Below are 27182 nucleotides of genomic sequence, written 5' to 3'. Positions count from 1 at the left end.
ATGATCCAGCAGCAGCAGCTGAGGCAGCTCCTGCCAGAGGGGAAGGGGGACACCTGTGCTGCCCTCGCCCTGCTCGGGGGCTCCGTGGCAGCCCTGGGGCTCTGGAAATGGCTGGGCAAAAAGAGGATCCAGAAGAAAATGGAAGAGGCTCGGAGGACCCGGGATGAGGGCATGAAGAAGATGGCAAAGGCTGTGCAGCAGTTCAGGGAGCAGGTAAACCATCCTCCCTGGGGTCTGAGTCCCACTGGGGTGTCTGCTGATGCTGTCCTTCACATCCTCCTTCCAGCTCATGGCCCCATAGCTTTATAAGGAGCAGATGTGCCAGCAGCCCTCAGCAAGAGGAAAGGCTGCCTTGAGAGAAAGGGAGATCACTGCCCTCCTCAAGCTGGATGAGGTGTGGTGGGAGTCTACAGCTTGGGGAATGTTAATTACTCACTGAGAAGATGTTTTTGAACAACACAGGTGATGATGCACTGCATCTTCATTATCCAAACCCCAATTCTTTAATGATCTGGAAATGTCTCTTGCCAATAATGGGTAGAAGCAAGAAAGCCTTTTTTCCTCTGCTTAACTTTAAGTTTGCACATCTGTTCACACCCCTCTACCTTTGGCTCTAAAACTTGGCTTCTGGACAGCTCTAGAGGTGATTCCAAAAGCAGCATTCTCAGCCAGTGGCACCTCCCATCAGGCTGCCCAGAAGGTGCCTGCTCTGACCTTACACTGTGAGGGTTTTCAGTGTCCCCTGGGAGCAACCAGGACGTGACATGGGGCTGATTGAGCCAGGCATCCACCCAGCACAGCCCTGAATTCTACTGCAACATCATTTCTAACCCCCTTTCCTTTCTGCTCCATTCACTTCTGAATACACACTGGGTAAACCAGCTCATGCTTATACAGGTTACACACCTGGAGGTAAAGCATACCAGCTACAAGTGATACATATATTCTTAAATATAGATCTATATAAATATATTATATAAAACCTCTAAAATCCTGCTGGCACTGAGAACTGCCAATCTTTACCCAAGTTGACCACCTGTGAGTCCCTTCTGACTTCTTGAAGTTTGATGGGCTCGGGCTGTTCAATGTTTGCTCTCAGCCCAGGCTGTCCTGCACTGCCTGTATCTGTTTTGAGGGATGAAAGGACAGCCTGAGACTCATGTGCAAGGACTTTGGTACCTTGTGCCCCAGGCAGTGTTTGCTCAGCTGAGGTTATGTCTTGGCCAGTGGCTAAGTCCCACTGTGCCAGGAGGAAGGCACTGCCATGTCCTCTGCTGCAGTGGATGGACAAAGCCCTTCAGCACCTGGGCTCCTGTGTTTGCATCCTGTTTGTGATATGCAAACTTGGGATAAAACACTTGGCAGCTCAAGGTCAGAGCCCTCACATGCAGGATCTGCCTTTCCAGCAAGCTCTGGTGATAATGATGAGAAAACTTAACAGCCTTTATCCCCTGAGCCAGAGGGTAACTTTGGGGAGGCCTTTGAGCCTTTTAGGTGAACTTCTAGGGTAATGTCCTGGAAGAATTTGCCACAGGTTTAGAGTTTGCCTCAGTGCTTGGGGTGAACAAAAGGGGCTTCTGCAGCACTGTGTTAGTCTGCCCTTTCTGCAGCACTGTGTTGATCTTCCCTTTCCCTGTAGGACATTGCCCTTTGCCCTGCCCTGGTACTGCCCCTGTGCCCATTGGCCCTGACCCCACAATTAACCCAGGACATTGCACTGGTTTCTCATCTTCTGTCCCTGTACTCCTTCAGCATGGCTCTATAATAAACCCTGCTGGAACTCTTCAGAGACCCTTTCTGTCCCTCTTTGCTGACCTAGCTGTGGTGTGAGTGTGGATTGAGTGACTGTCTGTGCCTGCCTGAGCAGCTTTCTCAGAAGATGCTTTCAGGAGGTAGCAGCAAACACCATCCATTTTCCACATTGCTACATAACTGGGGGCTCTGGATAACATAGAGGGGGCTCTGGATCCCCCTCCCTTTCCTCTGCAGGTTCCCAGTGTCCAGAGAGATGCCATTCTGTCCCTGCCCCTGCTGGAACTCTCTGGAAGACTCCAGGAAGGGTCTCTGTCCCCCAGGACTGTCCTCTACACCTACTTAGAGAAGGTGAGTGTCCATCCACAGTGAGATGGACAGAGCAAATCTTTGACATTCTTCATGCCACGGTGTGTGTGCTGGTGGCTGAAAAGGCTCGTTGGAGCTGGATTATGGCCAGCCTTTAATACAGGAAATATTGAGAGAAAAACATGCTCTGTCTCCTGGGTCAGATCCTCTGAGCTGGCTTGAGCTGGGATGCTCTGGGGAGGGGCTTATTCAGTCTGTATTTTGTAAATCAAGGTAGCTGCTGAATGCAGCTGTGCAATGATGCTGTTCTTATCCATCACCTGTTCCCAACAAAGGCCCTGGAAGTGACCCAGCAGACAAACTGCTTGCGCCACTTTATCCCAGAGTGTGAGGAGCAGCTCCAGGAAATCGAGCGGCGCAAGGAGAAAGGGCTGCTCTACGGCATCCCCGTCAGCATCAAGGACCACATCGGCCACAAGGTTCTTCCCTTTGTGCTTCTGGATGTCCCAGCGTGGGTGGGGAAGTGGTGGGAGATGGACAATGGGGAAGGGGCCCAATCCCTCCCTGCTTGCACCACAGGAAACCTGGCTGTGTCTGAGGCAGCTGCAGTGGGCACTCACTCACTCACTCCCCCCACACCCAGTGGGATGTGGGAGAGAGAATAGAAAGGGTTAAAGTGAGAAAACTTGTGGGTTGAGATAAAGACAGTTTATTAGGTAAACTCTGCACACAAGCAAAGCAAAACAAGTAACTCGTTCACCACATCCCTTGGGCAGGCAGGTGTTCAGCCACCTCCAGGACAGCAGGGCTCCATCATGTCTGATGGTAACTGGGAAACCCCAGATTTCCCAGTTACCATCACCACAAACATCACCCAAACATCTCCCCTTCCTTCTTCTTCCCCCAGCTTTATATGCTGAGCATGACTCCACATGGCATGGAATGTCCCCCTGGTCACTTGGGGTCAGCTGTCCTGACTGTCCCTCCCCTGTCCCTCACCCCCAGCCTGCTCACTGGTGAGGCAGTGTGAGCTCTGTGCAAGCCCTGCTCAGTGATAACAATAACATCCCTGTGTTATCAACACTGTTTACAGCACAAAATCCAAAACACAGCCCAGTAGTTGCTACTGTGAAGAAAATAAACTCTAGCCCAGCCAAAAGCAGTCAAAAGCAGCAGAGAAAAGCCAGGGATGAATAGTTATAGGCACAAATGATTTCTCCTGTGATACATGACACAGTACAGGCTGCACTAAAGCTGAGCCCCAAACACCAAAGGCTAACTGAAAAAGGCTCACACATTTTGGTTACCTGGGAATATTCCTTCCCTGAACATCCACTGGTGGATTCACTTGCACAGTAGGATGCTGGGTTTGATCCTGAGCTGGTGCACCTGTGGAGTCTGGAGCTGCATTTGGGTCAGGGGAGAAAAGGAGCAAGGAAAAGAGCAAGGAGAGCTTCAGGAGAAGCTTTAACCCAATGAGTGCTTGGCAGCCCTCTGCCAGGGATGGAAGGAGAGGGAGTCCTTCAAGCAAGGGCTCTCAAGGGAGTGAGTTGGTACCAAACACACAACCCCTGAAGGAATGCCAGAGGATCCTTCCAAAAGAGCAAGGGAACTGCACTGACCATGTCCCTTGTCCTTTCTCCTCTCTGCAGGGGCACTTGGCAACCTGTGGGCTCACGCAGTGCCTGGACACTGTGATGGAGGAGGACAGTGTCCTGGTGAAGGTCCTGAAGAAACAAGGAGCCATCCCATTTGCAATGACCAATGTGCCACAGTCCCTCTTCAGGTGACATACATCATCAAAAATCTGGTTCTGCTTCTGAAGGAAAATCCCAGCCTGTAGGGCCCTGGACAGGCTCCTGAGACGTGTCCTGGAGAGTCCCTTTTCCATTATCTGGCAACAATCTCAAGTGAAAAAGCTGTTAGATAAAAGATAAAGAGGGGGAAAAGCCTCCCATGAGTTAAGAGGAATCGAGTGCACTTGTGCATGGGAGGGAGAGCAGAGTTTTGTGGGAATGAGCTGTGTCCTGAGGGATTTACAGGATGAAAGGATGGGGTTGGCTGTGCCCCACAGGCTCTCTGCAAAGGAAAACAAACAAACCCAAGGCATTGGCTGCTCCTCACAGCCTCTTTCCTTTCTTTCTTTCTTCTCCCCAGCTACGAATGCAGCAACCCCATCTTTGGGCAGACCTTGAACCCCCTGGACCCCCAGAGGAGCCCTGGGGGCTCCTCGGGAGGGGAGGGAGCTCTGATTGCAGGGGGAGGCTCCATCCTGGGCATGGGCTCGGACATGGGCGGCAGCATCCGCCTGCCCTCCAGCTTCTGCGGGCTCTGCGGCCTCAAACCCACCGCTGAGAGACTCAGGTAATCTTTAAATAGTCCCCAACTGCAAATAAAATCTTTAATAAGATGTTTGCATTAAATAAAGGAACTTACTTATTTTCTAAATAAAAAAAAAAAAAAGAAGAAATGAGACGGAGTAGAAATTCTCCAGAGTAAAAATCCGTTTTGATTTAGGTGGAATGTACATCTTTGAGTTAAGTCTGTAGTTTGAAAACATAGCTATTTAGTCTGACTGCAAAAAGCCTAAGCTCAGAGAAACTGCTTCAGTGAAAGACAAAGATAAAGGAAGAAGAAACAGAGGTGATAGAGAGAGACAGAGAGACTGCTGTGAGAGCAGGTCAACCTGACCTAGAGAATTTCTGCTCTGTCTCACTGGGGCTGCCCTCCACCCTGCTCATGGTCAGGCTGGGCTGAAGGGGAAGGTACTGGGTGGGTACTTGGAGGGAGGAGAGAGGGTGGCTCTTAAAGGGTGGCTTTGCTCCAAACCTCTCCCAGGAGATGGCACGGTTAGGTTTAGTGGGAAATGGGCAGGTTTTCATTGTAAATCTAGCCTGGAGTTTAAAGTAAAAGGGAGTTAAAAGGGTTAAATAATGCCAAAATGGAACACTTTTGGTTAAACCAAAACTAAGATCTGTTGGGGTTTATATTTGCTTATTTTGGCCAAAATTTCCTGGTTTGAACTACTCTGTGGTGTTGATGGGTCCCCAGGATGAGGTGAGAGATGAGAATTTGACTCTAAGTTCTCAGAAGGCTGATATTATATTATATTATATTATATTATATTATATTATATTATATTATATTATATTACATTACATTACATTACATTACATTCTATTACATTATATTATATTACATTATATTATATTGATATACTAAAACTATACTAAAGAAAGAGAAAAGATATATCAGAAAGCTAAAAAGGAATGAATAATAAAAACTTGTGACAGACTCAGAGTCTGACACATCTGGCTGTGATTGGCTATTAATTAAAAACAATTTACATGTTTGGTAAACAATTCTCCAAATCACATTCTAAAGCAGCTAAACAGGGAGAAGCTGAAGTTTCTCAGCTTCCCAGGAGAAGAAATCTTAATGAAGAGATTTTTCATAAAATATCACAGTAACACTACTCCATTCAAATTTTTGAAATAATTTCCTTCTGTTTCTGGTCCTGAGCTGGAGACCCCACATGCTTTTCAAACACATTGTGAATATTTCCCCATTACTGAAATGACAATGTGCTTCTTCTTTTCCCATAGCCTGTCTGGAGTGACTGGCCCTGTCAATGGCATCCTGGCAGGTATGTGAATTTTAAATTCCTTTTCCCTACATCCTGTGAAGTGCCTGATGTCCTCCTGTAGGCCAGGAGAGAACCTGAGACAGAGAAGTCCTGTCTGGAGTCCATCTGAAACGCCCCTCATTGCCTGCCCACCCCGACGGGGCTGTGCAGAGGGGTGGGCTGGGCTTTGGCACATCCTTCTGCTCAGTGTGGGTGTTTGCTCTTGTCCCATGCAGTCCCTTGTGCCCTGGGGCCCATGGCACGGGATGTGGACAGCCTGGCCCTGTGCATGAAGGCTCTGCTGTGCCAGGAGATGTTCCAGCTGGACCCCAGCGTGCCCCCCATCCCCTTCAACGAGGAGGTGAGGCCCTCACTCAGCAAGCCCTGGCTCCTTCCAGGGTGCCACATGCCCTCCTGAAGGCTCCAGTTATCTTTACAGGACTGGTTTTCAGTGAAACAGTTCTCTTTGAGGGCACAATTCATAATTCCCATTAAAAAAAAAAAATAGCCAAATCAGTAGTTATCCTGGCTGTCTTCTCAGCTGGAATGCTGCTTATTGAATGGTGAGGATCCAGAAAGAGCAGGGAAGAAGGCAACACTGGGAGCAAATGGCTGGAGAACTTCAGGGGAAGATGAGACAGGATCAGAAACTGCTGCAGCAAATCTCTTAACTGAGGGTGTTCCCTTTCTCTCTGCAGCAGACCAGCTTCAGGAGGTTTTTATACCTCCACACTTTTTATCAGTGCTTGAATCCCCTGGTCTGGAGTGGCTGTGCTCCTCCTGAAGGAGGGCCTGGAGAAAAAGGCAGGGGTAGACATTGGAAAGGGTAACTATAAGCAGCAAACAAGAGTATTAGTCACTCCTTAGCATTTGGAGCCCTTCTGCAGTGGGTGTCAGCGTGGAGCAGACCTTCCCCCAGCAGGGTGGGTGTCACAAATGAGAGATTGAGGTCACCTAAAGAATCACTGTCAAAGGCACTGCAAAAAGAAGGTTTTAATACAAATTTGCAAAAGGGTGACAAAGTTCAATGACAGGGTTCACTCTGTTAGTTATTCTGAAGATGGAGCACACAAAGGAAATCAGCTTAGTGTCACTTTGGAATGATTTGCCTGGAGACTAGGAGTGCAAAGGACAAGGGTGCAAAGAGCAGGGAAGACCCTCCCATTGAGTCACAAGGTTCAGAGACTTTCTAAACTCCTGACAGAGCCTAGGTAGAGCTGAGTCCAATCCTAGTCCCAGACTGGCCAACAGTTCAGATCTAAGAATTTAATAGGGAAATGCAAGGAGTAGGGGAGACCCTCCCACTGCATCCAGTCTTAGTCCCAGACCTGGTCAATGGTGTATGTCTAAAGGATTTTCACAGCAATCCCATTAGGAATAGTGTGAGGGTCTCAGTTGTGGGTTTCTCTGGGTCTGGATTGAAGGCATTTGAGATGGTGTTTCATGTTCAGACTCGGGTGTTTATTATTTCTTATCAGTAAAACAGTCTCACTACTGTGAGTTAAGCAGCTTTTCATTAGAAGGCACAAAATGGCCAACAATCTCTTGTTTTAAGACTAAACTATCCAATTAAGAACAGACACCTGGATTATTTTCCCTTTTAACCCAATAACTGATCCCACAGAGCTGCAATGGGGACTTTTCTGCCCAATTACAAAATGCCACCCAAACCCATGGAGAAGGAAGAAGAAGCATGAAGAAGAAACCCAGGACAACACCCTGTGCCCTCCATCTTGCTTCCATCCACAGCATACTAAAACTCCCAAAACCTAAATTTCTCATCAAATGATACACCTACACTGCTCTCTATAATCTATTTCACACTTTTGTGGATTCCAGTCTATCTTGAAGTCTGGGAAACTTTCTCTATGAGTGAGGGTCAAAGTCAGTGCTGCCCTGGGGGTCAGGGCACCCCAGAGCAGACAGAGAAATATTCCCAGTGCCCTGGGTTTGCACAGAACAGGAAAGATAACAGGTGTCTCCTTGCTCCAGGTGTACTCCAGCTCCGCTCCCCTGCGGGTCGGGTACTACGACACCGACGGCTACTTCCCCCTGCCCCCCTGCATGAGGAGGGCAGTGAAGGAAACCAGGAGTGCTCTGCAGGCAGCTGGGCACCAGGTGAGCACCACCAGCCCCTGCCCTTCTCCCCAGGGTGTCCCTGCCTCGCTCCTCGCTGAGGCAATCACCCTTCAGGAACCAGGCACGGCTCCCAAGCACACCTGTGGGGAAAATGACCTGGCTGAGGTATGGGATTATGGTTCTCCAGCCACAGAACACCAGGCAGAGACCCCTCTGCCTAAGGGAGAAGTGCATCCCATGGGCAACCAGCAGGAATAATCTCATGGGGAGATTGTTGGATGGAAAATGGTTGAACCAGGGCTTCTCTTGGCACATGGAGCCCAGGGAGGTGCTTCTCTGCCTCTGAGGATTATCCACATTTGGGTCTTGGAAGCTATTCACATCCCCAGGCTGCCACATAATCTTGTGTTTTGGTGCAGCTGGTGCCCTTCTCTCCCCCTCGGATCCCCTATGTCATGAATGAACTGTTTATGAAGACGTTTTTTGCTGATGGAGGCCGTGCCTTCGTGGATGTGTTGTAAGTAGGAGCCCTCTGGCAGCAGTGCTGCCAACACCTCCATCCCCATGCCATGAGCATGGTACAGGCACAAGAAGCCCAGCTCTCCCACCCCAAACAGGCAACACTCGGGTCTCTGAGAAAGGGCAAACAGCTTCTCTGAAATCACCCCATCCTCCTGTCATCTCTCAGCACAGGAAATATTGTAGACCCAGGCTTGAAACCACAGGTGAATTCCTGCAAGATGCCAAGGCTGGTGAAGAAGCTGCTGGCTCTGCTTCTTAAACCTCTGGTGAGTGCCTGTCCCTCAGGACAGGAACAGGGGCTCCCTGGGGTGACCCCAGTTAGTGCAGCCCCATGTCATGTCCCTAAGGAACCTCGTGCCTTTCCAGTTTCCCCGCCTGGCTGACTACCTGAGCTCCATGGTTGGAATGAGGTAAGATGGAATTGTCCCCAGGGATGTCCCTGGAAATGGGTGATACCTTCTCCTCCAGGTGTCCTTGGCTGGGGGGGACTGGATTCACAACACAGGCTGTGATCTGCCCTCTGCAGGGGCTGTTCCTCATTGCTGGACATGGCTTCACTGCCCCTAGCAATATCCTGACAGGAATGGGGCACTTGAATGGATAAGGTCATTACAGGAAGCCTGTGGAAGAGATGAGTATTTAATCCAGGCCCATCAGGAAAACCTTCCCTCCAGCACTTCCAGACATGTGCTGCTTAACTGGTTGGGCAGCTGCCAAAGGAAACTTTAGGAAGATTGTGAAAGCTGTATTGTTTCAAGCAATTGCTAAAATCACCAGGGCTTATCAACCCAGAGGACTATTTAAGCAATTCCTCCTCCTCTTACAGCTTAAAGATGTTGCTATAATTTCCACTCGCAGGTCAGTGCAGGAGATGTGGGATCATCACCATCAAATACAGGTTTGTTTTGAGGACTTTCCTCTTTGGCATCATGCTGCAAGTTGAGGCTTTGTGGCAAGCACCGGGTCAGAGAGAGTCATCGGTTTGGAAAGGGATTGTGCAGGGGAGGGGCTGCTGGGGAGGAGACAGGATGGAGGGAAAGGCACTAAGAATGATAGGAATGGGGTGGATGGGCTTTGAGTCAGCCCAGACAGAGCTTCAGTGGCTGCCTGCAGTGCTCCTGCCCAGGCACACTGAAGGCTGTCCTGGGAGTGGGCATGGCCAGAGTGGGACCTTTCAAATTCCTGGCCACACGCAGAGGAGGCAAACACAGGCCCCTCTGCTGCTGCTGCCTCCTCAGCTGTGCCTGGAGAGGCCGAGAGGCTGCAGGCACGGCCATGGCCCCTCTCCTCCCCAGGTGTACCGCTCCCAGGTCATCAGCCAGTGGCAGGAACTCCAGCTGGACGTGGTGCTGTGCCCTGTCCTGGGGCCTGCCTTCACCACGGGATACCCCAGGAAACTCCTCGGTGAGTGAGTCTGGGGCCTTCTCAGGAGGGCACAGAAACACTGGCCGAGACTGGAGGGAAACATCCACGGCCATGGAGCTTCACTGCCCACCCAAGCATTTCAGGGGAATTAAGGAGGAAAAGTAACTACACAGAGCTCTCTGAGCAAAATAAATATAAAGCAGAGACACAGTTCTCGGGGGCTTCAGTGAATAGGGAATGTGTAAGTTTGAAGGCAGGAGGCTGTGACTGCCTGCATCCTCTCCTGCTTCTCTCAGGTGCCATCTCCTCCACGATGCTGTACAATGTCTTGAACTTCCCTGCCGGGGTTGTCCCTGTCAGCACCGTGACAGAGGCGGATGAGGAAGAGCTAAAGCTTTACAAAGGATGCTGTGATGACCCCTGGGACCGGACACTGAAACAGGTAGGGCAAGTGGTAGAGCAGACAGTGCTGATGTGTGTTCAGGTAACAGTTTCCATATCAGGGGCTCCTAAATATCTCCATCAGTATGGGCACAAAAAAATTCATATCTTTATACACCCCTTGCTAATCCCCAAACCCACCTTGAACACACCCTTTGCTGTTCTCCCAAGCCCCCAACAGGTAGTTTTGGGGGGACTAAAGGATAAGTTTTGGGGGGACTAAAGGATCTCCCACAGGCTGGGCAGGCTGAAGCAGCAAGGCAGGCTGAAGCAGCAAGGAGTCATGCAGCAAAGTTTCTGGGAGCAGGTCCTTGCAACAGCCACAGCCCACAGCACTGCACTGCACTTTCCTCCTGCTCCACGTTGCCTTCAACCAGGCCCAGGCTGTCAGTGGAGCATGGGTCAGGAATGAGTATGCTGAAGGAAAAGGGATCTGCCTACAGGACAGCCCAAGGCAGAGCTGGCTGGGGTGTGTGGGGGGGAGAAGGCGTCCCAAACGCGTTACCCAAGATTTGGCAACCGTTTCTATCAGAGAAGAGCAAGAGCCTTCCCTCTGCCCAGCACACTACCAGGGCTCAAACTCCAGCCTCCCCAGGCTGTGGGATGAGGCACAGGCCTAAACCAAGCTCCCAAAACCTGCTGGAGGTGCGAGGGGTCCCTGGGTGGCCCCTGACCACTGGTGCCCCCGCTGCAGGCCGTGTCAGGAGCTGTGGGGATGCCCGTGGCCGTGCAGTGCGTGGCCCTGCCCTGGCAGGAGGAGCTGTGCCTGCGCTTCATGAAGGAGGTGGAGACCCTCAGCCGTGGCAGGAGAGTGGCATAGTCACCATGGGCACCAAGGAGAAGGGACAGCGCTGCACGACTGCCACCAGCAGTGCAGAGACTGCACTGGGGAAGGGAGGAGGAAGGAAATGACACCTCCTGACCCCTCTCCTCGCCAATAAACACAGATCCTGTAAGGAACCCTGCAGGAGTGGCTTAGGATAGGTTCAAACAGTGGTGAGTCTAGGAACTGCACTTCCAGCAAGGATGGATGGCCATGGATGTGGGTTCATCAGCCCTATTTCCACCAGTGCTGCCTCCTGCAGAAGCAGGGTGCTGCTGAAAGGATTACAGATGTTCAACTGTATTTTCTTGCTGGCAGTGGAGTAACTTCATATGGATGGGACTATGGGCTGCCCCATGAGGAATACAGCCGTGTCCATCACTTCTCACCACTGTAATTTGGTCACAAAATAAAAATGTAACTATTAAGCAACTCCCATGATAAATTCCAGTAATCCTTCACTGATGGTGATGAATCTATGAACAAAGTTACTACTCAAAATCATACAAATACCTGCTCACTGGACATTAAATGGCATCCAGCATGGAAATATTCACACTTATCCACAGCTTTGCTAGCTGTGAGGGACAGCAACAGTCACTGGCCTCTGCACAGCACCAGATCTCCAGCATCCCAAGCACATTTCCAACTCCACAGGAGGGGCACTCTTAGCAGCCTTAGGTTTCAGGACCTCAGGCTTCTCTCTCTGAAGGCAGGAGATAAGCACAGACAGATGCAACTCATTTATGCAGATGGTGAGATCTGGGACAGAAAGGCTGAGATCCCCAGATGGTGTTTGTTAACCCAAACCTGCTCATGCAGGATCAAAGCAGTCAGACAGGAGGAAGAGAGCAGGGCCATTTATCCCATCCCACAAAGATGGAAAAATTGCTCCCTCTGATAAGACCTCTCTCTCTTTCCTAGATTAAACACCTCAGTCTCAAAGAGATAAGTATCCAGGAAACACCACAGCAGGTCTTTCTCATTTATTCCCCATGTCTGCAGTAAAAAAGCAGGTTTCCTTTGGGACATTTTAGAAAGAAAAATAAATATAAAGCAGCTCTGCTTTCCCTTAAATATCGGGCTATTTCCTGACAGCAGACAGACAGACTCTGCTGCCCCTTCTACTCCCGACGTAATTTGCAGAAATACATGGGCCCAAAGTTGGCTGTGAGGTGAGGCAGGACAAGCTCCCCGAGCCGGCACTCCGAGAAGAAGGAGAAGGTGTCCTGGAAGAGCGTCCTGAAGTGGCTCAGGTCCTCCAGGTGGAGGCTGATGTTGAAGTGGGCTTGTGCCACGTCCAGAGCCCTCTCCACCACGCACTCGTTCTGCAGCGGGGACAGCGAGCACGTGGAATACACCACAGCTCCTCCCGGCCTGGCCGCCAGGATCCCAGCCCTGCAGCACAGGGAGCACACACACGGTCACCAGGAGGGACACCGAGGGACATCCCCACCCACCGACCCTGGGAAACCAAAAGGGAACTCATAGGAAGTGACAGACAGCCCCCACTGAACTCCACAGGCTCAGCAGTCGTGTCACTGCAACATGAGGAGTGTAAGAGTCAAACTTATATTGTTGTACTTATATTGACAAAGGATTTAATGTGGGAGATGCTGCTGCAGAGCAGCTGGAAGGTGTAATTCTGCAGTCACATCCAAAGGAATGGGATATACCTACAGGGGAAGAGATTCCTGCAGTTCAAGTGCTGCCATGGGGCTCTTTAATCTGCCTCCTCATTGCCACAGCACACAGTGATAAGCTGTGGCCCTTCCCAGCACCACATGTCCTCCTGTGTCCTGGGATAGGTGGGCACTCAGGAATCCTCCAGGGCTAACTGCCAGGACCCAGGAGATCACCACCCAAAACAGCTGTGCCCATCCTGCTCCTTAGACCTTCTCCCTATATCCTACAGCTACTGCTGGGGACAGAAGGACAAGGGGGTCAGACCTTGGTCCTTGGTGATCTGACCAAGAACATCTGCACTTTCTTACACTTACCGTGATTTCACCCATTCCAGAAAACTACACATGGTTTCCACGTTTCCCAGCTGGGGACAGAGTAAGGAGAGGTTTCAGGGAACACAACACAACCGAGCTCACTCACATCAGCAGCTGCAGCTGCAGCATGGGCAGCATCTGACGCTCTTTGGTTCGCCTCTTGTGGAAGATGTTGTTGTCCTCCTCCATGGCAGAGTGTCTGTCTGTCGTGCAGGGCACATCCACCAGCACCTGCAGCAGCAGAGGTCCCACCTCAGCCCCCTGCACAGCTCAAGCTCAGCGAGTCCCTTCCTGCAGTGAGCCCCACGCCCACCTCCTCCACCCCTGCCAGCAGCTCTCAGTGCCCAAACACAGGTGTGCACCACACTGAACTGTAACCACCTGGATGCTCTGGCATTTTGGGAATGTGCAAAAATGGTGGAAAACATCCTGCACTAACTCATGTCCTCATTTAATGTCCCTGCTCTGTGTGTGTCCCTGGCAAAGCTCCTGCAGCACACACGAGCATTGCTGCTGCAGCCTGCCAGAGTACTCAACCCAGCTCCTGGAACACCAAACCCATCCCCTGTGGCTGGACATGGCTGAGAAGCCAGAATTATCTAATCTTCACATTTAACCCCTTCCAGGTGATGGACAAGAACAGGATTTCTAAAGGGTGTTACACAGGCAAGGTACAACTCTAGATGCACATATGCCCCAAATCCTGCAGGAAGGGATAGCAGGAGGAAATATTACTCCTTATGTGGCTTGGTTTTCCCTCTCTTCATTTATGATTACAAAAAACTACACACTTATATGGAAGGATAACCTGCTGTCTTCCTCAAAAAGAGGAGGGAAGCGAACTTGATGGGTTTATCTTCACTAGTTCCCAACACATACCTTATGGAAAGTGCCTCCTTTCACCTGGTCCCAGTCCCTTCCGTCGTAGGACGTGACACTCACAGTGTCCCTGACTTCTTTGGGGACATAACTCTGGAGAATCTGGTACAGCCTCTTTGTCCGGGAAACGGAGACATCGTTGGCTGCCAGATGCCCTGACAGGACAGAACAGGCACACTGGAATGTCACTTCTGCAGAAACACACCTGATTCCAGCTCTTACACACAGAAATCATTAATGGTCAGGCATGAATGCGTGCAGTACACTGCTCCAGCCCTGTTTAACACAGGAACAAGGGAACACCCATCCCCACTCACCACAAAACCCAGTCTGCAGCAGAGCCAGAGTCTTCCCACCCGGAGCAGCACAGAGGTCGAGGACAAAGTCATCTGGCTGCACGTCGAGTGCCAGCACAGGCAGGAGAGATGCTGCATCCATGAGGTAATAGTCGAGGAGCCCCAGACCATCCGGCCTGGAAATCATCAGTTTGCACAACAAAAGCAAATGTTGGAGGTAAAAAGAAAGTAAAAGAGCAGTTGGAAGTGAGGATGGTGACACATGGAAGCAGCAGCCCCTGGGGCTGGCAGAGACCAGGGCGGTCAGTCAGGGATGTCTCACCGTGCAGGGCAAAAGCGCGTGATGTCACCCCTGGGGAAGGTGCAACACTTGATTTTGGAGCTGATGGACATGCAAAGTGGTGGGGACCTCTCTGCCTGTGCCACCATTTCTGCCTGCATCCCAGTCCTGCCCTCACCAGGGCCTTCCTGGCATCCTGTGGCCACTTCCCCCACAGCTGCACCGCGCTGCCATTGCTGCACCTTCTGGAGGGCCTCGGAAATGAAATCGGTGGCGTTGAGCAGCTCCAGCTCTTCAGGAACGTGGTCAGCAGCAGCAAAGTTGTTGAGGAGGGCCCCGTACTTCTGCTCACAGAGCAGGCCAGCACGGACCGAAGGCCACAGGGCCCCCAGGTGCAGGCTGTAGCTCGTGTCGAAGTGGTGCAGCGCCAGCCGCGTGGATGGGATGCGTGGGGCCGTGGCAGCCTGGTGGGGAAAAACAGCAGAAGTGTTAAAATACCTCGATACCGCCACACCCGGCCTCCCCAGCCAGCCTTCATGTTCTTCTGGGAGAACCCAGCACTGGGCTCCCTGCTGCCAGAAGTCCATGAGGCCTTTCTGGAGCGTGAGTGTGACAGGACCGGAGGGAATGGCATGAAGCTGTGACAGGGGGGTCTCTGCTGTATGACAGGAAAAGGCTCCCCAGGGAAGGGATCCCACACCAAGCCTGTCTGAGTTGAGGAAGCATTTGGACAATGCTCTCAGGCACAGGACGGGACTGCTGGGAGTGTCCTGTGCAGGGCCAGGAGCTGCATCCTGGTGCATCCCTTCCAAATCGGCACATTCAGTGATTCCAGGACTCTGTGAATGGCCGAAATGTGGCTGCGGGCCCGGAGTGGGCACGGCTGCACACAGAGCGGCGGGAGGAGGGTGCAGGGTGAAACGGGGGCACGAGAAGGGGATTCGCACCGGATTTAGCACGGGATTTAGCGGGGACAAGAGCGGGGTGCAAGCAGCACCGCGGGGTGCGGTGCTCTGGTCCCGCCCCGGCCCGGCTCACCCATTTCTCCTTGTGCCGGTGCCGACGCGGCCCGGCTCCCGGTGCCGCTCCCGGTACCACTCCCGGTGCCGCTCCCGTCCCCGGTGCCCGGCGCAGCAGCGCGGCCGCCGCACGCCCGCCCAGCGCCGCCATCGCCGCTCGCCTTCCGGGGCGGGACCGGGGAGCGCTTGGAAAGGGCTGCGGGCAGCCGGGCTCGGGGAACGGGGCTGTACTCAATGGTCTCTAAGGTCCCTTCCAACCGGTTTAGGTTGGAAGGGACGGCCCCGTTGCGGTTATCACTGAGCTGCGTTTGGGCATCAGCTACTGAGAAGATCCGGCACCAAACGCGCTTTGCACAGGCACAGCTGGACCCTGCCCTGTGCCACAGGGAAAAAACAATAACCAAAACCTACTGGAACTTATGTGGTACCCTTAACCCAATAAAAGTCTAAGATCCGTCAGCAAAAGGACAATGAACCACTAAATGGATAAAGAACAGCCACATTTATAAGGTGGTGGCTTTCATTCCGCTTTGAAGAATAGCTGTGAGATACCCTAGTTTTCCTCCTAACATTCTCTCTAGGGAAAGGAGCAGGCAGAGCACGGACAGGGCAGTCCCAGGGTGAGCAGAACGGGCTGGTAACTCACACAGAAAGGCTTTAGCTCCCCCCAGGTGACCCTGACCGGGGCTTGAGTAGGTGAACCCACCCCCCTGCACCTCCACAGCCACGTGGTTGGTTTTGTAGGCAAGGAGGCTCTGCCAGCCGCTGGCAGAAGTAGGGGACAGTGAGGGACAGGTGACAGCTTTCCCCTGAGGGTGTGACAAACTTCTCTCTCCTAGAAAAGGCTCACTCGCTTCAGCCTAACTTAGTCAGAACATACTGTGTGAACAACCCTGGTCTTGAGGGGCTTAGGAATAATCTTTGTGGCTTTAAGACACAAATTTTTCCCCGTGGGATTGGTCTGTAGCAGCTTTCCATCATGGCAGCACAAAAACGACATTCCCACAAGTGAGGAAAACTCTCCTGACCTTAACTGGGCTCTGACACCCACTGATTTCATCTTAACCCAGGACAAGTCAGAAGCATGACAACTAGGAAATAAACACAGGGCACTTCCACAGGAACTCTCAATGTTTAATATGGAAAATTACAGAACATTAGCACGTTGTTTGTTTTGGTTTTGCACAGCTGCACATCTTCCATGAGCACAGAGGCAGTGACAGGCTGCCAGGAAGCCTTTTCATTCATGCTCAGCACGGAGGATGGACTGCAGGAAGCAGAACTGTGATCCAGGAACCACTGGCACCGGCTGTGGAAGCAGATGGACAACCATGCCCCATTTCACTTCAGCTTACTGAAAAGCTTGTGAGCAACCTGGAAAGAGAGAGAGCCCTCAGTAACTCATAATTCAGAGATGGAAATCAGCAAGGTGTCACCTCTTGGTTTTCTGGGCCAACAATGCACACAGCTCCACAGCCCTGGCTTTTGCTCTAAGAAAGTCAATCAAGAAAGCTGCTGAGATGCCTTGCAAAGCTTCAGCTCAGGTTCAAAAGGTTTAACTTTAAAATGGCAAGTACAAGACAAAAATAGCTAAGTGCCGTTTGCAGGGTACAAACACTGGGTTTGAGTTATTTAATTCTTTAGTAACGTACCGAATCCCAGCGAGATCTGTTGTAACAAGGAGGAACCAAACATTAACAAGACAGCGGGACTGAAGGCAGCTCTGCTCAGGGGCGCTGCACTTACACAGTGGTCCCTGGCGTGCAGGAAGTCGAAGAGCTCCTCAGTGCACTGCTCCTCCGTCTCGGAGCGGGAGGACACTCGCTCGTTACACAGCTCCAGCCGCTCCCGCGCCTTCACGCATTTCTCGATCTGCTCGCACTGCTCCCGCAGCGTGGTCAGGGGGTCCTGCGGACACGGGGCTGCGGTGAGCACAGGGACAGCCCTGCACGCCGCTTCCCCCGAGCCCCTTCAAGAGAGAGCCCCGCGTGCACACCGCAGCCCGGCCCCCCCACGGAGCTCCAGACCGCGGGCCCAGCGCGGCCCCGCCCGAGCCCCTCGAGCCTCTTCGGCGGCGCTGACGGCCCCGGACAGCCGCCCCTGGCAGCTGCAAGTCCCCGCCGCAGTTCCCCGTCTTACCACGAGCTCTTCTTCTTCCTCCTGCGGAAAGACAAGAGAGCACAGCGTTACTGCCCGCCCTCCCTGCCGGCCGGGGGAGCGGAGCGGGCCCCGCGGCGCCCCGCGCTCACCTCGGGCTCGCCGCGCTGCCCCATCGCGCTCCCGCCTCACAGAAGGACTCGCCAGGGTCACCCGCCGGAAGCGCTGCTGCCCGCGCCGGAAGCGGAAGCGCTCCCTCCGCAGGGCGGTGCTTCGGCCCGGGGCGCGGCCCTTCCAAACATGGCAGCCGGCTGCGCCCGTGCGTGTGGCCGCGCCAAGGCGGGCATTGCTGCGCTCCCGCCTTTCCTCTCCCTTTTTCCGGTGTGTCTCGGGCTCGGAGCCGGCTCGGTGGGCTGCTACCGCCGGTCTGTCCGCCCCAATGCTCGGCACGACCTCCCCAACATGGCCGCCCGCTCTAGCCGCTCCCCAAGATGGCGGCGCGGTGCGGACGGTCCGTGCCCGAGGCGATGATGGCGGCCGAGCGGCCGCGCAGCCTGTTCGCGCTGAGCGCGGCCGCCGTGAGCCGCAGCATGGCCGCCCTGGAGCGGGACGTCTGGGGTAAGGCGCGGGCGGCGCGGGGCGGCGGGGCGCGGGGCCCGGGCCTGCCCGCACCCTGCCGCCCTCTCCCTCTGGCTCTCCGCAGCGTTGCCCGGGCACCTCCTGCGGGGGCTCCTGCCGCTCCTCACCATCTTCCATCTCGAGCGGGCCGAGGACGCCGCGCGGAGAGCAGGTGACACCAGCGGGGACGGCGGCGAACTCGTGGGGACACCCCCGGGCGGGAGGGACGGGCCCCTCAAAGTGATGGGGTGAGAGAATGGAGGGATGGCCCCGAGCCCGGCGGGAGAAGCCCACAGCGCAGGGACCCTCGGCTGGAGAGAGGAGCCCCGAGCCAGAGCGGTCCCAGGGACGCCGCCTCTATCCCACACCTGGACGGGCTCGGGCTGTGCCCCGGCATCCCATCGAGCTCCGGAGCAGGACACTGGGAGAGGGGTGAAAGCGCCCGGTTGATGATTCTTCCCTCCAGGCCTCTCGACACAGCCCATCTGGCGCAAGCTGTGGGACGATGTGATGAAAACCAGGCCGCCCAACTCGGAGGTGAGGAAACGCTCTGGTGGGAGAAGGGGCTCGACACGGGAGCTCTGTTTCTGATGTTTTCCATGAGGTTTTCTTTCTGGCTGCCTCCAACAAAGTCCTGGCATCTGTTTATAAGCGTTCCTAGCGTTCCGGACCAAGGCATGACCCTGGTAATACAAACATTTTGGGAAATGGGATTTATAAAGGAAGCAGTAGTGCACAGCCACACCCTTCATCTCCCAACAATGAATTTGCCAAAAGAGCAAATCTTTGTCTTCAGAGATTCTCACAGAAGCAGAAGATAAAACCAGTATATTCTATCACGTTTATACCTACACTGGCAAAAAAAAAAATGCTGATGTCTTAGAAAGCATGAGAAAAAATAGAGAAGACTGAGTTTGGAGAATGGCTTTATGTAGAAAAACCGAAGCAGCTTCATTGCTTCATCATCGTAGAAGAATCGTTAACAAACAACTTAATGATAGCCAGTAAATAGATGCTGGAAGAAAATTGCTGGTGATGTGGTTTTTAATAGGGAAAAACAATGGCCCATCTCCAAACCACTGAGTGTTTAAATTAGGCCAGAAGGAGGATGAAGAGAGCAATGGGATTCACTCAGGTTTTCAAGGAGTACGCTGAGGAAGGATGCTGAGAACTAGAGAGGCGGTCTCAGTGGAGCTAGCAGGATGGGTTTTTTGGACACCAGGTTAGCAGACAGCAATAATTTAACTTAAAAAGAACAAGAAAAATGGGTGCTGACTTTTTGTTCCTATGCTGTGTTGTTCAACTGCAGAGCATAACATGCTGGAGGAAGAAGTTCCTTGAAACATTCTTCTCCAACGTCCTCCATGGTGTCCTGGACGTTTCCTCTGACTGGCGCCTCCATGACCGTCACTTCTCGCCGCTGCTGCACAGCTCCCCGCACGTTTCCCAGCTCACCCTCTGCAACATGCTGCAGGGGGCCGTGGAACTCACTGCTGAGCACAACCACGAGGTGCTGGAAAACCTGGCTGCCTCCCTGCGGGTCCTGAAGTTCCAGCACCTCCTCTCCTGTGACCAGTCCATCAGGCGCTCGCTGGTTTTGCTCCTTCACCGGCTGATCCACCACGGCTCTGTCAGCCAGGTGTCCATGTGCTCCTGGCCTGTTCCTGACACGGTTCTTCTCGTCCTCATCCTGACCATGAGCGCTGGGTTTTGGCGCTCGGGAAATGCCCTCACCTGTCACAGCAGCCCGTGTGGCCTTTGCAGAGAGGAGGACAAAGCCCAAAGCCAGCAGTCAACACAGGAGGGAGCAGAGAGGAGCTGTAATGCTGAGCGGGAGGGGAGCAGTGCTGAGAAGCAGAAGAGATCCCCAAAAGAGGCTGATGCCTGCATGTCCTCTGTCCTCTCTGGCCCCAGAAGTCCTCCCCTGCAAAACCCAGCATGTGAAGAGACAAGCGGTGAGGTGCCCTGTGGCCACACCAACATTCATGGGGGCTCTTCCCCTCATTCCAGCTCAGAGCAGCTGTCCTGTCACCCCATTCCTCGAAAGACATGCAGATGGCAGAAACCTGCAGTGGGGAGGAAACGTCGCTGCCTCAGACGGAGCAGGGGACACTATGCTGACCCAGAAGATCTCTATGATTTTGTTTTTACTGTTGCTAGAGAGGATAACTCAGGGTTACTGGAAAAAACCAGGACCACAGAGGGAGAGAACACTGAGAACTGGACTAGTTCCTGCTCAAGATCTCCATGCACTGGCCATGCTGGCTGTAAGAAAAGAGGAGGAGCTGCTGGAATCCTTTCTCTGAAAGCTGCTCACCGCTTCCGAAGTGTCTCCACACTGGAGTTGTTCTCCATTCCTTTGACTGGGGAGACATGTCGGACTCTGAGTAACCTGCTGAGCTCCTGGGTGTCTTTAGAAAACCTGGTTCTATCCTACAATGGTTAGTGCCGTGAATAGTACACTTCCTTCTAGCCCTGCTCTAATGGTCTGGCTTACTGCTTGGGTTTACCCTGTGTTAGTTTTCACAGGAAGGGGCATTGTAGGAGTATCAGTGTCAGTATCAGTAATCATCTTGAGAAAGCTGTTGGGTGAGATGTTTAATGAGTGTGAGGACTTAAGGAAGAGAATGGGATCCCTCTGTCCCAGAGCAGCCCCTGGCTTTGTGCCTAAACACCCTTCAGAGAGAGCAAAGGGAAGAGCCAGATCTGCATCTCCCACACCCAGAGCCTAACTTAAGGATGCGTGGATAAAGCGGTCTGTGGGTTTAGCCCTTGACTCGGCTGCCATTGCTGCAGCTCCTACACTGTGTCAGTGCCTGCACACACAGCTGACCCTTTTCTGTACAAATGCTGTTCCAGGCCTGAATGCCAACATCTCCTGCATCCTGTCTGGGCTCCGGGCCCTGTCCCGGCACCCCGAGTGCCGTTTCCGCGTGCTCCGTGTGAGCGACATGTTCTCGCACATGCCCTGCATGGAGCTCGTCCGCTGCGCCCTGAGCGCCCTGCCCCAGCTCCACACGCTCTCCGTCAGCTTCGACCTCAAAAACCAGCTGGAGGGCACCAGGCCAGAGGCGAGTGCGAGCTGCAGCGAGGCAGAAATCCCAGGTAGGAATCATTCTGAGTGATGGCCAGGACTTGGCAGGCAGGTAGAGCTGTAAAGGCTTGCTACAGGCTTCACTCCACACTATTATGGTGGTTTGTTCTTAGGCAATTACAGCCTTACCTTTCTGATTTATCTGCCGCTGCAGTTTTGTCCCTTCCAGTCTAAGGTGTTCTGTGGAGCCAGAATCTTGGAGAAAATGTTCTATTGCTGTATCCCAGCATGCTGCAACATCAGCTTTGTGCAGGGCCAGTCACAACCTGCTACCTGTGATTGTCCATGGGGATCCTATCCCACCAGATCTTTAAATTGACTGGGAGCTTCCACTTTGTCCATCCCATTGACTGTGAAGCTTTAAGCCTTAGACACATCCTTAAGCAGAGGGAAACCATCCTTTGATCATCATAGTACCACAGGAGATGGCAAAGCACTGCCCAAGCCTTTGGATTACAGCCTGGGAGCTACAGAAGTGAGTGCTTAGCTCACAGGTCTCCCATCACCTTATTAGCCCTTAAATTGCCAGAAAAGCAGTGAGCAAAGCCTGAGTGAGTTTGGAGTGGGGTCAGTAAAGACCTGTGCTCTGGGAAGGCACTGACTGGCTTGTGCCTTAAAGGGTGACCTTTTCTCAAGCATTGGTGAGCACAGTAGAAATTGGTGGTCCTGTGGTCTGGCAGGAATCCTGGAGTGAGCTGTAAGTGATTGGCATGCCTGCCCCAGGTCTGAGTTGCCGGAGCTCCTCAGGGCAGGGCATGGTGCATAGGCAGTTTCTACCAACCTTAAGGATGGTGGTGTTGGGCATCCAGGCTTCCTACTTGCTGTAGCTACACTGGAGACAGGCACTCCAGAGCAAACTCTTTCATTGTTTTTCTTCCCTTAGAAAGCTGCCTGGAGGTGCTGGAGATCCGATTCCCCAGGGAACCTCTGCACACTGCGTTCCTGCTGCCGGTGCTCAAGGCGTCCAAGTCCCTCCAGCAGCTGTCCCTTGACAGTGCCACCCTGCCCTGCCCCCAGGAGCTGGGGCTCCTTTTGGAGGTGCTCAAAGGTACTCTGCTCACCCATAGGCAGCATCATGGGGCACATACACTGTAGCTTCCATGCTGTGGTCTTCCATCCTCTAGCATGAAGCAGCTTAGGTGGGTCCATCTGTTCAGCGTGGACATCCTTGAAGTCTCCCGAGAAAAGGAAATGGGTGTCAGGCATCCCATGTGCTGTGTTATGTGGGTAATCCTGCACAGCACAATGATTCCTTTTTAATTATCCACAATCCAGCACAAATTACCCACAGTCTAAGTCAGTTTCTGGGTGTTAGCTGGTAGCTGGGTCAGGCTCTTTTTATCCCAGAGATGTGCAGTGCTTTACCTGAGAACTTGTTTTGCTTTTAGAGTGTACTCCAAATTTGAAGAAACTGAGCTTTCATGATGTGAATCTGGCTGAGCACCAGAAAGAAGTTCTGCTTCTGCTTCAGGATCCTGGCCTACAAGGTACAGCCAGCTCCTGGGTGCTATTGCTTGGAAAGGTGCTGTGAATGGCTGCTTTTGGCTGGCTGGCATTTAAGAGGGGATCTTTGGGTGTGTAAGGTTTAGCCAAACGTCACAGACATTTGGAGCAGATCTGCAGGTGTTGTCAGAGTGGGAACATGCCTTTGTGCCAGTGGAGCAGAGGAGCTGCTGGCAAATCCTGCAGGGAAGTGTTTGCAGTCTCAGCTGTAAAACAATTTCTAACCTGCAGAGCACATCAGCCTTTAACTGGGTGAGCTGGCAGAGCCACTTGCCTGGGTGTGATCTGGCTCTCCTCCTGACACAGCAGAAGTGCTGTTATATGCAATCCACTGCTGGGGGAGCTTGGTTCTTGCATGTGGATTAGGGGCTGGAGCTGTCTGCAGAATGCAGTTATGGAATATTGAAGCACAGGGAGTACTCATGTACTGTAAATCCATTTCTTCACAGAAATCACCTTTTCCTTCTGCCGGCTGTTTGAAAGTTCTACTGCTGAGTTTTTGTCAGAAATAATCAATACAGTGAAAAGAAATTCATCACTCAAGAGCCTCAAGCTGCCTGGGAACCGCCTTGGTACGTACACTGTGTGTGGCTGTGGGGCCTTAGAGCAGCTCTCTGCAGGGAACTCTGGGGCTGGAGTCAGCACCACTGAAAGCTGCTGACTCTAGTGCTGAACTTACCCTACGCTGGGATTTAGTGCACCAAATAAGGAGCACTGGATCCATTTTTAAAGGCAGAATTTCACTTGCATTCAGCAGCGTACCAAGGTACTGTGCAGGAATTATGGCTGCTTTTCTCTGCAGCAAATGCAAGTTCCAGCAGATCTCCAGATTTGACTGAACACTGATCTGCTTCAGACTTTACAGGAGCAGATCCAGCATCACATGCACTGCCTCTGATTCAGAGGCACAGATTTTGCCCAAGTTTGGGCAGTTTGTGTCTCAACAGCTGTTGGCAGCCACTGGAGGGATGAACAAGTAAAGGAGGATTTAAGTCCAAGAATTGGAACTGAATTTACAGAAGTGATAGGCTTTTTGAATCACAGGCCAAGTAGAAATGTTTGAGAAATTAATTGCAGATAGATCCAGAATATTTTTTTCTGTTATTTTAACAAAGTAAAACAGGAAAGCTTGGGATAACCTGAATACACTTAATTTCTAAAACAAAGCTGCATCTGGACTTCTCAAACAAAACTATGATTTTTCTAGGGAAACAAACTACCCTATCAGCAAATGTTTTCATTACCTCAAACATTGTGCTCAGGGGGATGAACTCACTTGATGTCACTGAGGGGGACACACTGAGGGTCCAGAGGTGGGCTCTTTGTATTGCATTCATGTGCTTACAGACTCCTTTTCTGCACTATTATCCCAGCCCTATGACAATTTAAATGTTAAGATCATTTCCAATTTGCATCTAATAGTGCATTTCTCCCTTTCAGGGAATCACAGGCTGGTTGCCCTTGCAGACATTTTCTCTGAAGATTCCTCCTCTTCTCTCTGCCAGCTGGATGTCAGGTATTCTGCTTCTCTAAACACTGAATTCCTTGTTTTGGGAGGGAGAGAGCTGAACTGGGCTCTGACAGCAGGAGAACCTGAGTATGGCTTTGTTCCTTGAGAGAATGTGTGCCCAGGAAAAGCTGAGAATGCTGCAGTGGGCACATACACCCTTAGAGACCGCCAGGACCTCTGAGACATTTCACCTTAGGAGTCAAGCTCCATCTCTAAAGCAGCTTTGATTTGCTGCTCCCTTGGGAGCTTCCTGAGCTGTAGGTTGGGACTAACATCCCTTCTTTTATTCTTAGGCATCAGTGTGAACAGCTCTGTTCCCACTGCCCCTTCAAAGCAATAGAATGTTGGCACTGTTCCTGGCACATCCTCAGAATGCCTCTGCATTCCTTTCCTGGGTCTTCAGTCAGACCTGCTGCTCTCTTCTTGACCCAGTGGCCTTACAGATAGGCAGCAACCTTCATGAAGCACATGGGGGTGGCATTTCTGCAATACTAACAGCTGCTTTGCTTGATTCTGCCCCCTCTTTACATCCTAATAGCTCAGGTTGCTCAGAGTACATAGGCTTGACAATTTATTCAGCCATGGCCACACTCCTTCAGCAGGCTTGAAGCCTGATTGTTACTGCACCTCTGACAAGGTTTAAATCCAACATGCAACTTGATATTTATTTACAGATCTCTACATGGGAATTGACCTTTTAATCTCCTAGAAATAACAGGATCTGACACATGCCCTTCAGGTTTTCTCAGCAGGAAGAGATAATGATCACTTACTGCTGAGTCTTGCACTGGGACCTGTAGGTTGGGCCAGGTCTCTTGGTCCAGAGAGTTGACAGCTGCAACATTTTAAGGCCAGAGTTAGGTGTGCTTAAATCAGTAGTAAGAGGTCTGGATAATGAGTTTAACTTGGTAGTTGTTACCACTGTGGTTTAAAAAGGTTTCCAGCCCTTCATACTCAGTTTTGGTTTTCATGAGAAACACTTAGATTTTGTACTGCTGAAAAAGGTGCAGCTGGCCTTGAAACCTCCTCAGGTACCTGCACTGGCAGTTACTAGAAGGAACGGTAATTTAAATTGCTTGAATTATAGCCTAAACTCTTAATGTTTATTTTTTTCTTTTTCTTCTTTCCCTGGAAAGCTCAAATTGCATCAAACCTGATGGGCTCCTGGAGTTCACCAAGAAGCTGGAAGGCCACATCCAGCAGAGAGGGGGACAGCTTCCATTCACACAGCTCCGCCTGTTCCAGAACTGGCTGGACCAGGATGCAGAGACAGCGCAGGAGGCGCTGCGGCGCCTCAGAGCCCTGTGCAGTGTGGTCAACGACGCCTGGGACTCCTCCCAGGCCTTCGCTGACTACATCAGTGTCATGTAGGACACAGGAGCAGGGGAAACCCATCACCACCTCCTTTCACAGCACAGCTGGGGGTTCTTGCCCCGTTCAAGCAGCACAGAGTTGTTCTTTTCACTCTGCTGTTCATTTGAAGGGATGTGACACTGCCATGACACACCAGAGCACGTGGGCCAACTGCTGTATTTCCAGGGACATACATCAAATGAGCTTCTGAACAAACAGCTGTTCACATCACTGGGTGTGGTGACAAATTTCATGTTGTTTCAGCTAATGTCTCACCAATAACCATCTCCAGCATAGGAGAGACTCAAAAGCCATTGGGTTGTGGTCCTTGGCAACCAGGTCTAGGTGCTCTTGTTTCTGAGGAGAGGTATTGGACAGTATCACCTCACATCCCTTCCAACTTCTTCATTCTGTGGACTGTGAAGTAGGAACTCCTCCCTCCACTAAAGGGAGGAGAAAACAAGCTAACTAAGCCCCCAGACTTGACCTTTTTCCACTTGGAAAGTTGTACTTTACACCAAAAACTTCTTTCTGTACCAAATAGCTTGCTGTTTATTTGCAATCACACTGCCCTTTTTCAGTGTCTGCAGTCATTTTACAGAGGTTTTGAATAGTATGTTATTTTGTAACATTTTTGTAATAAAATTATAATTAAGAATCATAATGTACCAAAGTGAATTTTATTACTGTCATGTAATGTGATCTCATTAAAACACTGCTAGATCAGGGGATCCTGCCCATAACAAAGCAAGTGGTTTTAGAAATGGAGTTACTGGAATAGAGCCTGATTTCCTACTGCTTTCATGATCTTTTTCAGGCCAGATGTTCAACATATGAGGTAAATTTTTTCCCCCCTGTACAAAATCCTCCTCTTCCCAAGTAATCAGCAAGTTTGACATTTCACAGCAAAAATGGATCCTGCAAGTTTTGATCAGCAACTGTAAGCCAGAGCTGTCAAAGAAAAAAACCTGACTGCACATCAAGTGCTATAAAACTCCTGGCTCAACTTAAACCTGAAGACAAAATCTGGCTGAGTAGAAGGCACAAACACCAAAGGCAGGAGAAGCAGTGCTAAATCTGATCAAGCATGCAAGGTCCCATTATTCCCAGTTCCCAAGGGGCTGTTTCTCAGGCACACAATTCAACAGCAAATAAAAAGCCACGGACTCTTTGCTGCAGCAGACTGAACACTGCCAAGGGCCTTTGCAGCCACACTGTTCTGTATCCCACAGCCACACAACAGTCCAGCATGCACAGCTGCCCACTGCCCCTTTCCTTGAAAGGGATCAGAGTGGGGCAGGCTGCCACAGAGCCTGCCCTTGCCCCCACGGGGGACAGTAACCTGTCAAGGAATCCCTCGCTGCTCCTCATGGGAGTGGTGATGGAAGGTGAAGGTGACAGCAGCGTCCCAAGCCGCCCTCAGCACGGGGTCCTGCAGGCCGCGCCTGTCCGCGCAGTGCTGCCACTGCGACAGGTCCGAGGTGCAGTCGGAGCCATCGGGAGGGGGCCGCACCTGGTGCCCGTTCACGCAGCGCCGACATTTGATCCTGCCAAGGTCACAGCAACATCAGTGCAAGGCTCCTCTGCTGCTTCTGCCTGAGGGCTGCTCAAAACTGC

General features: G+C 51.8%; 5 protein-coding genes across 7 annotated transcripts in view; 2 read left to right on the top strand and 3 right to left on the bottom strand.

Moving 5' to 3' along the window:
* LOC139594036 (vitamin D3 hydroxylase-associated protein-like) lies at nt 1-10913 on the top strand. The gene is made up of 15 exons (XM_071435625.1): nt 1-213; nt 1990-2103; nt 2397-2540; nt 3714-3847; nt 4219-4425; nt 5667-5707; nt 5923-6047; nt 7679-7804; nt 8185-8282; nt 8454-8553; nt 8654-8697; nt 9146-9185; nt 9583-9691; nt 9949-10094; nt 10788-10913. The coding sequence occupies exons 1-15, from the start codon at nt 1-3 to the stop codon at nt 10911-10913; spliced, it is 1767 nt and encodes a 588-aa protein (XP_071291726.1).
* A 974-nt stretch (nt 10914-11887) lies between these two features.
* NSUN4 (NOP2/Sun RNA methyltransferase 4) lies at nt 11888-15577 on the bottom strand. Of its 2 annotated transcripts, none has more exons than XM_071436654.1 (6): nt 15410-15577; nt 14414-14835; nt 14113-14267; nt 13796-13950; nt 13023-13147; nt 11888-12314 (listed from the first exon to the last, which is right to left on the bottom strand). In XM_071436654.1, the coding sequence occupies exons 1-6, from the start codon at nt 15539-15541 to the stop codon at nt 12041-12043; spliced, it is 1263 nt and encodes a 420-aa protein (XP_071292755.1). In that variant the 5' UTR covers nt 15542-15577; the 3' UTR covers nt 11888-12040. The 2 variants fall into 2 exon arrangements, with proteins under 2 accessions (XP_071292755.1, XP_071292756.1); XM_071436655.1 differs by having other exon boundaries at nt 14152-14267.
* Nucleotides 15578-16503: 926 nt separating this feature from the next.
* On the bottom strand, nt 16504-17775 carry UQCRH (ubiquinol-cytochrome c reductase hinge protein). Its single transcript, XM_071436653.1, has 4 exons — nt 17640-17775; nt 17530-17550; nt 17137-17298; nt 16504-16764 (listed from the first exon to the last, which is right to left on the bottom strand). The coding sequence occupies exons 1-4, from the start codon at nt 17661-17663 to the stop codon at nt 16732-16734; spliced, it is 240 nt and encodes a 79-aa protein (XP_071292754.1). The 5' UTR covers nt 17664-17775; the 3' UTR covers nt 16504-16731.
* Nucleotides 17776-17837: 62 nt separating this feature from the next.
* Nucleotides 17838-26229, top strand: LRRC41 (leucine rich repeat containing 41). Its single transcript, XM_071436649.1, has 10 exons — nt 17838-18105; nt 18191-18277; nt 18572-18642; nt 19415-20546; nt 20965-21210; nt 22083-22247; nt 22588-22686; nt 23152-23274; nt 24143-24218; nt 25349-26229. Exons 1-10 carry the CDS (start codon nt 17979-17981, stop codon nt 25581-25583), a joined length of 2361 nt encoding a protein of 786 aa, XP_071292750.1. The 5' UTR covers nt 17838-17978; the 3' UTR covers nt 25584-26229.
* RAD54L (RAD54 like) overlaps nt 26227-27182 on the bottom strand; it is a 50559-nt gene continuing 49603 nt past the window's right edge. For both annotated transcript variants that reach the window (XM_071436646.1, XM_071436647.1), the window contains exon 18: nt 26227-27112. In XM_071436646.1, the coding sequence (XP_071292747.1) occupies nt 26911-27112 (202 nt within the window). In that variant the 3' untranslated portion in view covers nt 26227-26910. The remainder of the gene's footprint in view (nt 27113-27182) is intronic.

The sequence above is a fragment of the Agelaius tricolor genome, unplaced genomic scaffold (assembly GCF_023055355.1).
Source record: "Agelaius tricolor isolate 1412-34295 unplaced genomic scaffold, bAgeTri1.0.p SCAF_11, whole genome shotgun sequence".
Classification (NCBI taxonomy): domain Eukaryota; kingdom Metazoa; phylum Chordata; class Aves; order Passeriformes; family Icteridae; genus Agelaius; species Agelaius tricolor.
This window is presented reverse-complemented; position numbering and strand designations above follow the sequence as displayed.

Excerpts from the sequence above, each read along its gene's own strand:
- NSUN4 (XM_071436654.1), bottom strand. The coding sequence starts at position 15,541 with ATGGCGGCGCTGGGCGGGCGTGCGGCGGCCGCGCTGCTGCGCCGGGCA. Across the intron at positions 14,836-15,409 it reads ACCGGCACAAGGAGAAATGG|GCTGCCACGGCCCCACGCAT; the intron begins GTGAGCCGGGCC and ends TTTCCCCACCAG. Across the intron at positions 13,148-13,795 it reads AAGGAGGCACTTTCCATAAG|GTGCTGGTGGATGTGCCCTG; the intron begins GTATGTGTTGGG and ends CTGCTGCTGCAG.
- LOC139594036 (XM_071435625.1), top strand. The coding sequence starts at position 1 with ATGATCCAGCAGCAGCAGCTGAGGCAGCTCCTGCCAGAGGGGAAGGGG. Across the intron at positions 6,048-7,678 it reads CCATCCCCTTCAACGAGGAG|GTGTACTCCAGCTCCGCTCC; the intron begins GTGAGGCCCTCA and ends TCCTTGCTCCAG. Across the intron at positions 9,186-9,582 it reads ATCATCACCATCAAATACAG|GTGTACCGCTCCCAGGTCAT; the intron begins GTTTGTTTTGAG and ends TCTCCTCCCCAG.
- LRRC41 (XM_071436649.1), top strand. The coding sequence starts at position 17,979 with ATGGCGGCGCGGTGCGGACGGTCCGTGCCCGAGGCGATGATGGCGGCC. Across the intron at positions 18,106-18,190 it reads CCTGGAGCGGGACGTCTGGG|CGTTGCCCGGGCACCTCCTG; the intron begins GTAAGGCGCGGG and ends GGCTCTCCGCAG. Across the intron at positions 22,248-22,587 it reads CCTTTTGGAGGTGCTCAAAG|AGTGTACTCCAAATTTGAAG; the intron begins GTACTCTGCTCA and ends TTTTGCTTTTAG.
- UQCRH (XM_071436653.1), bottom strand. The coding sequence starts at position 17,663 with ATGGGGCAGCGCGGCGAGCCCGAG. Across the intron at positions 17,551-17,639 it reads GGCAGCGCGGCGAGCCCGAG|GAGGAAGAAGAAGAGCTCGT; the intron begins GTGAGCGCGGGG and ends GTCTTTCCGCAG. Across the intron at positions 17,299-17,529 it reads AGGAAGAAGAAGAGCTCGTG|GACCCCCTGACCACGCTGCG; the intron begins GTAAGACGGGGA and ends CCGTGTCCGCAG.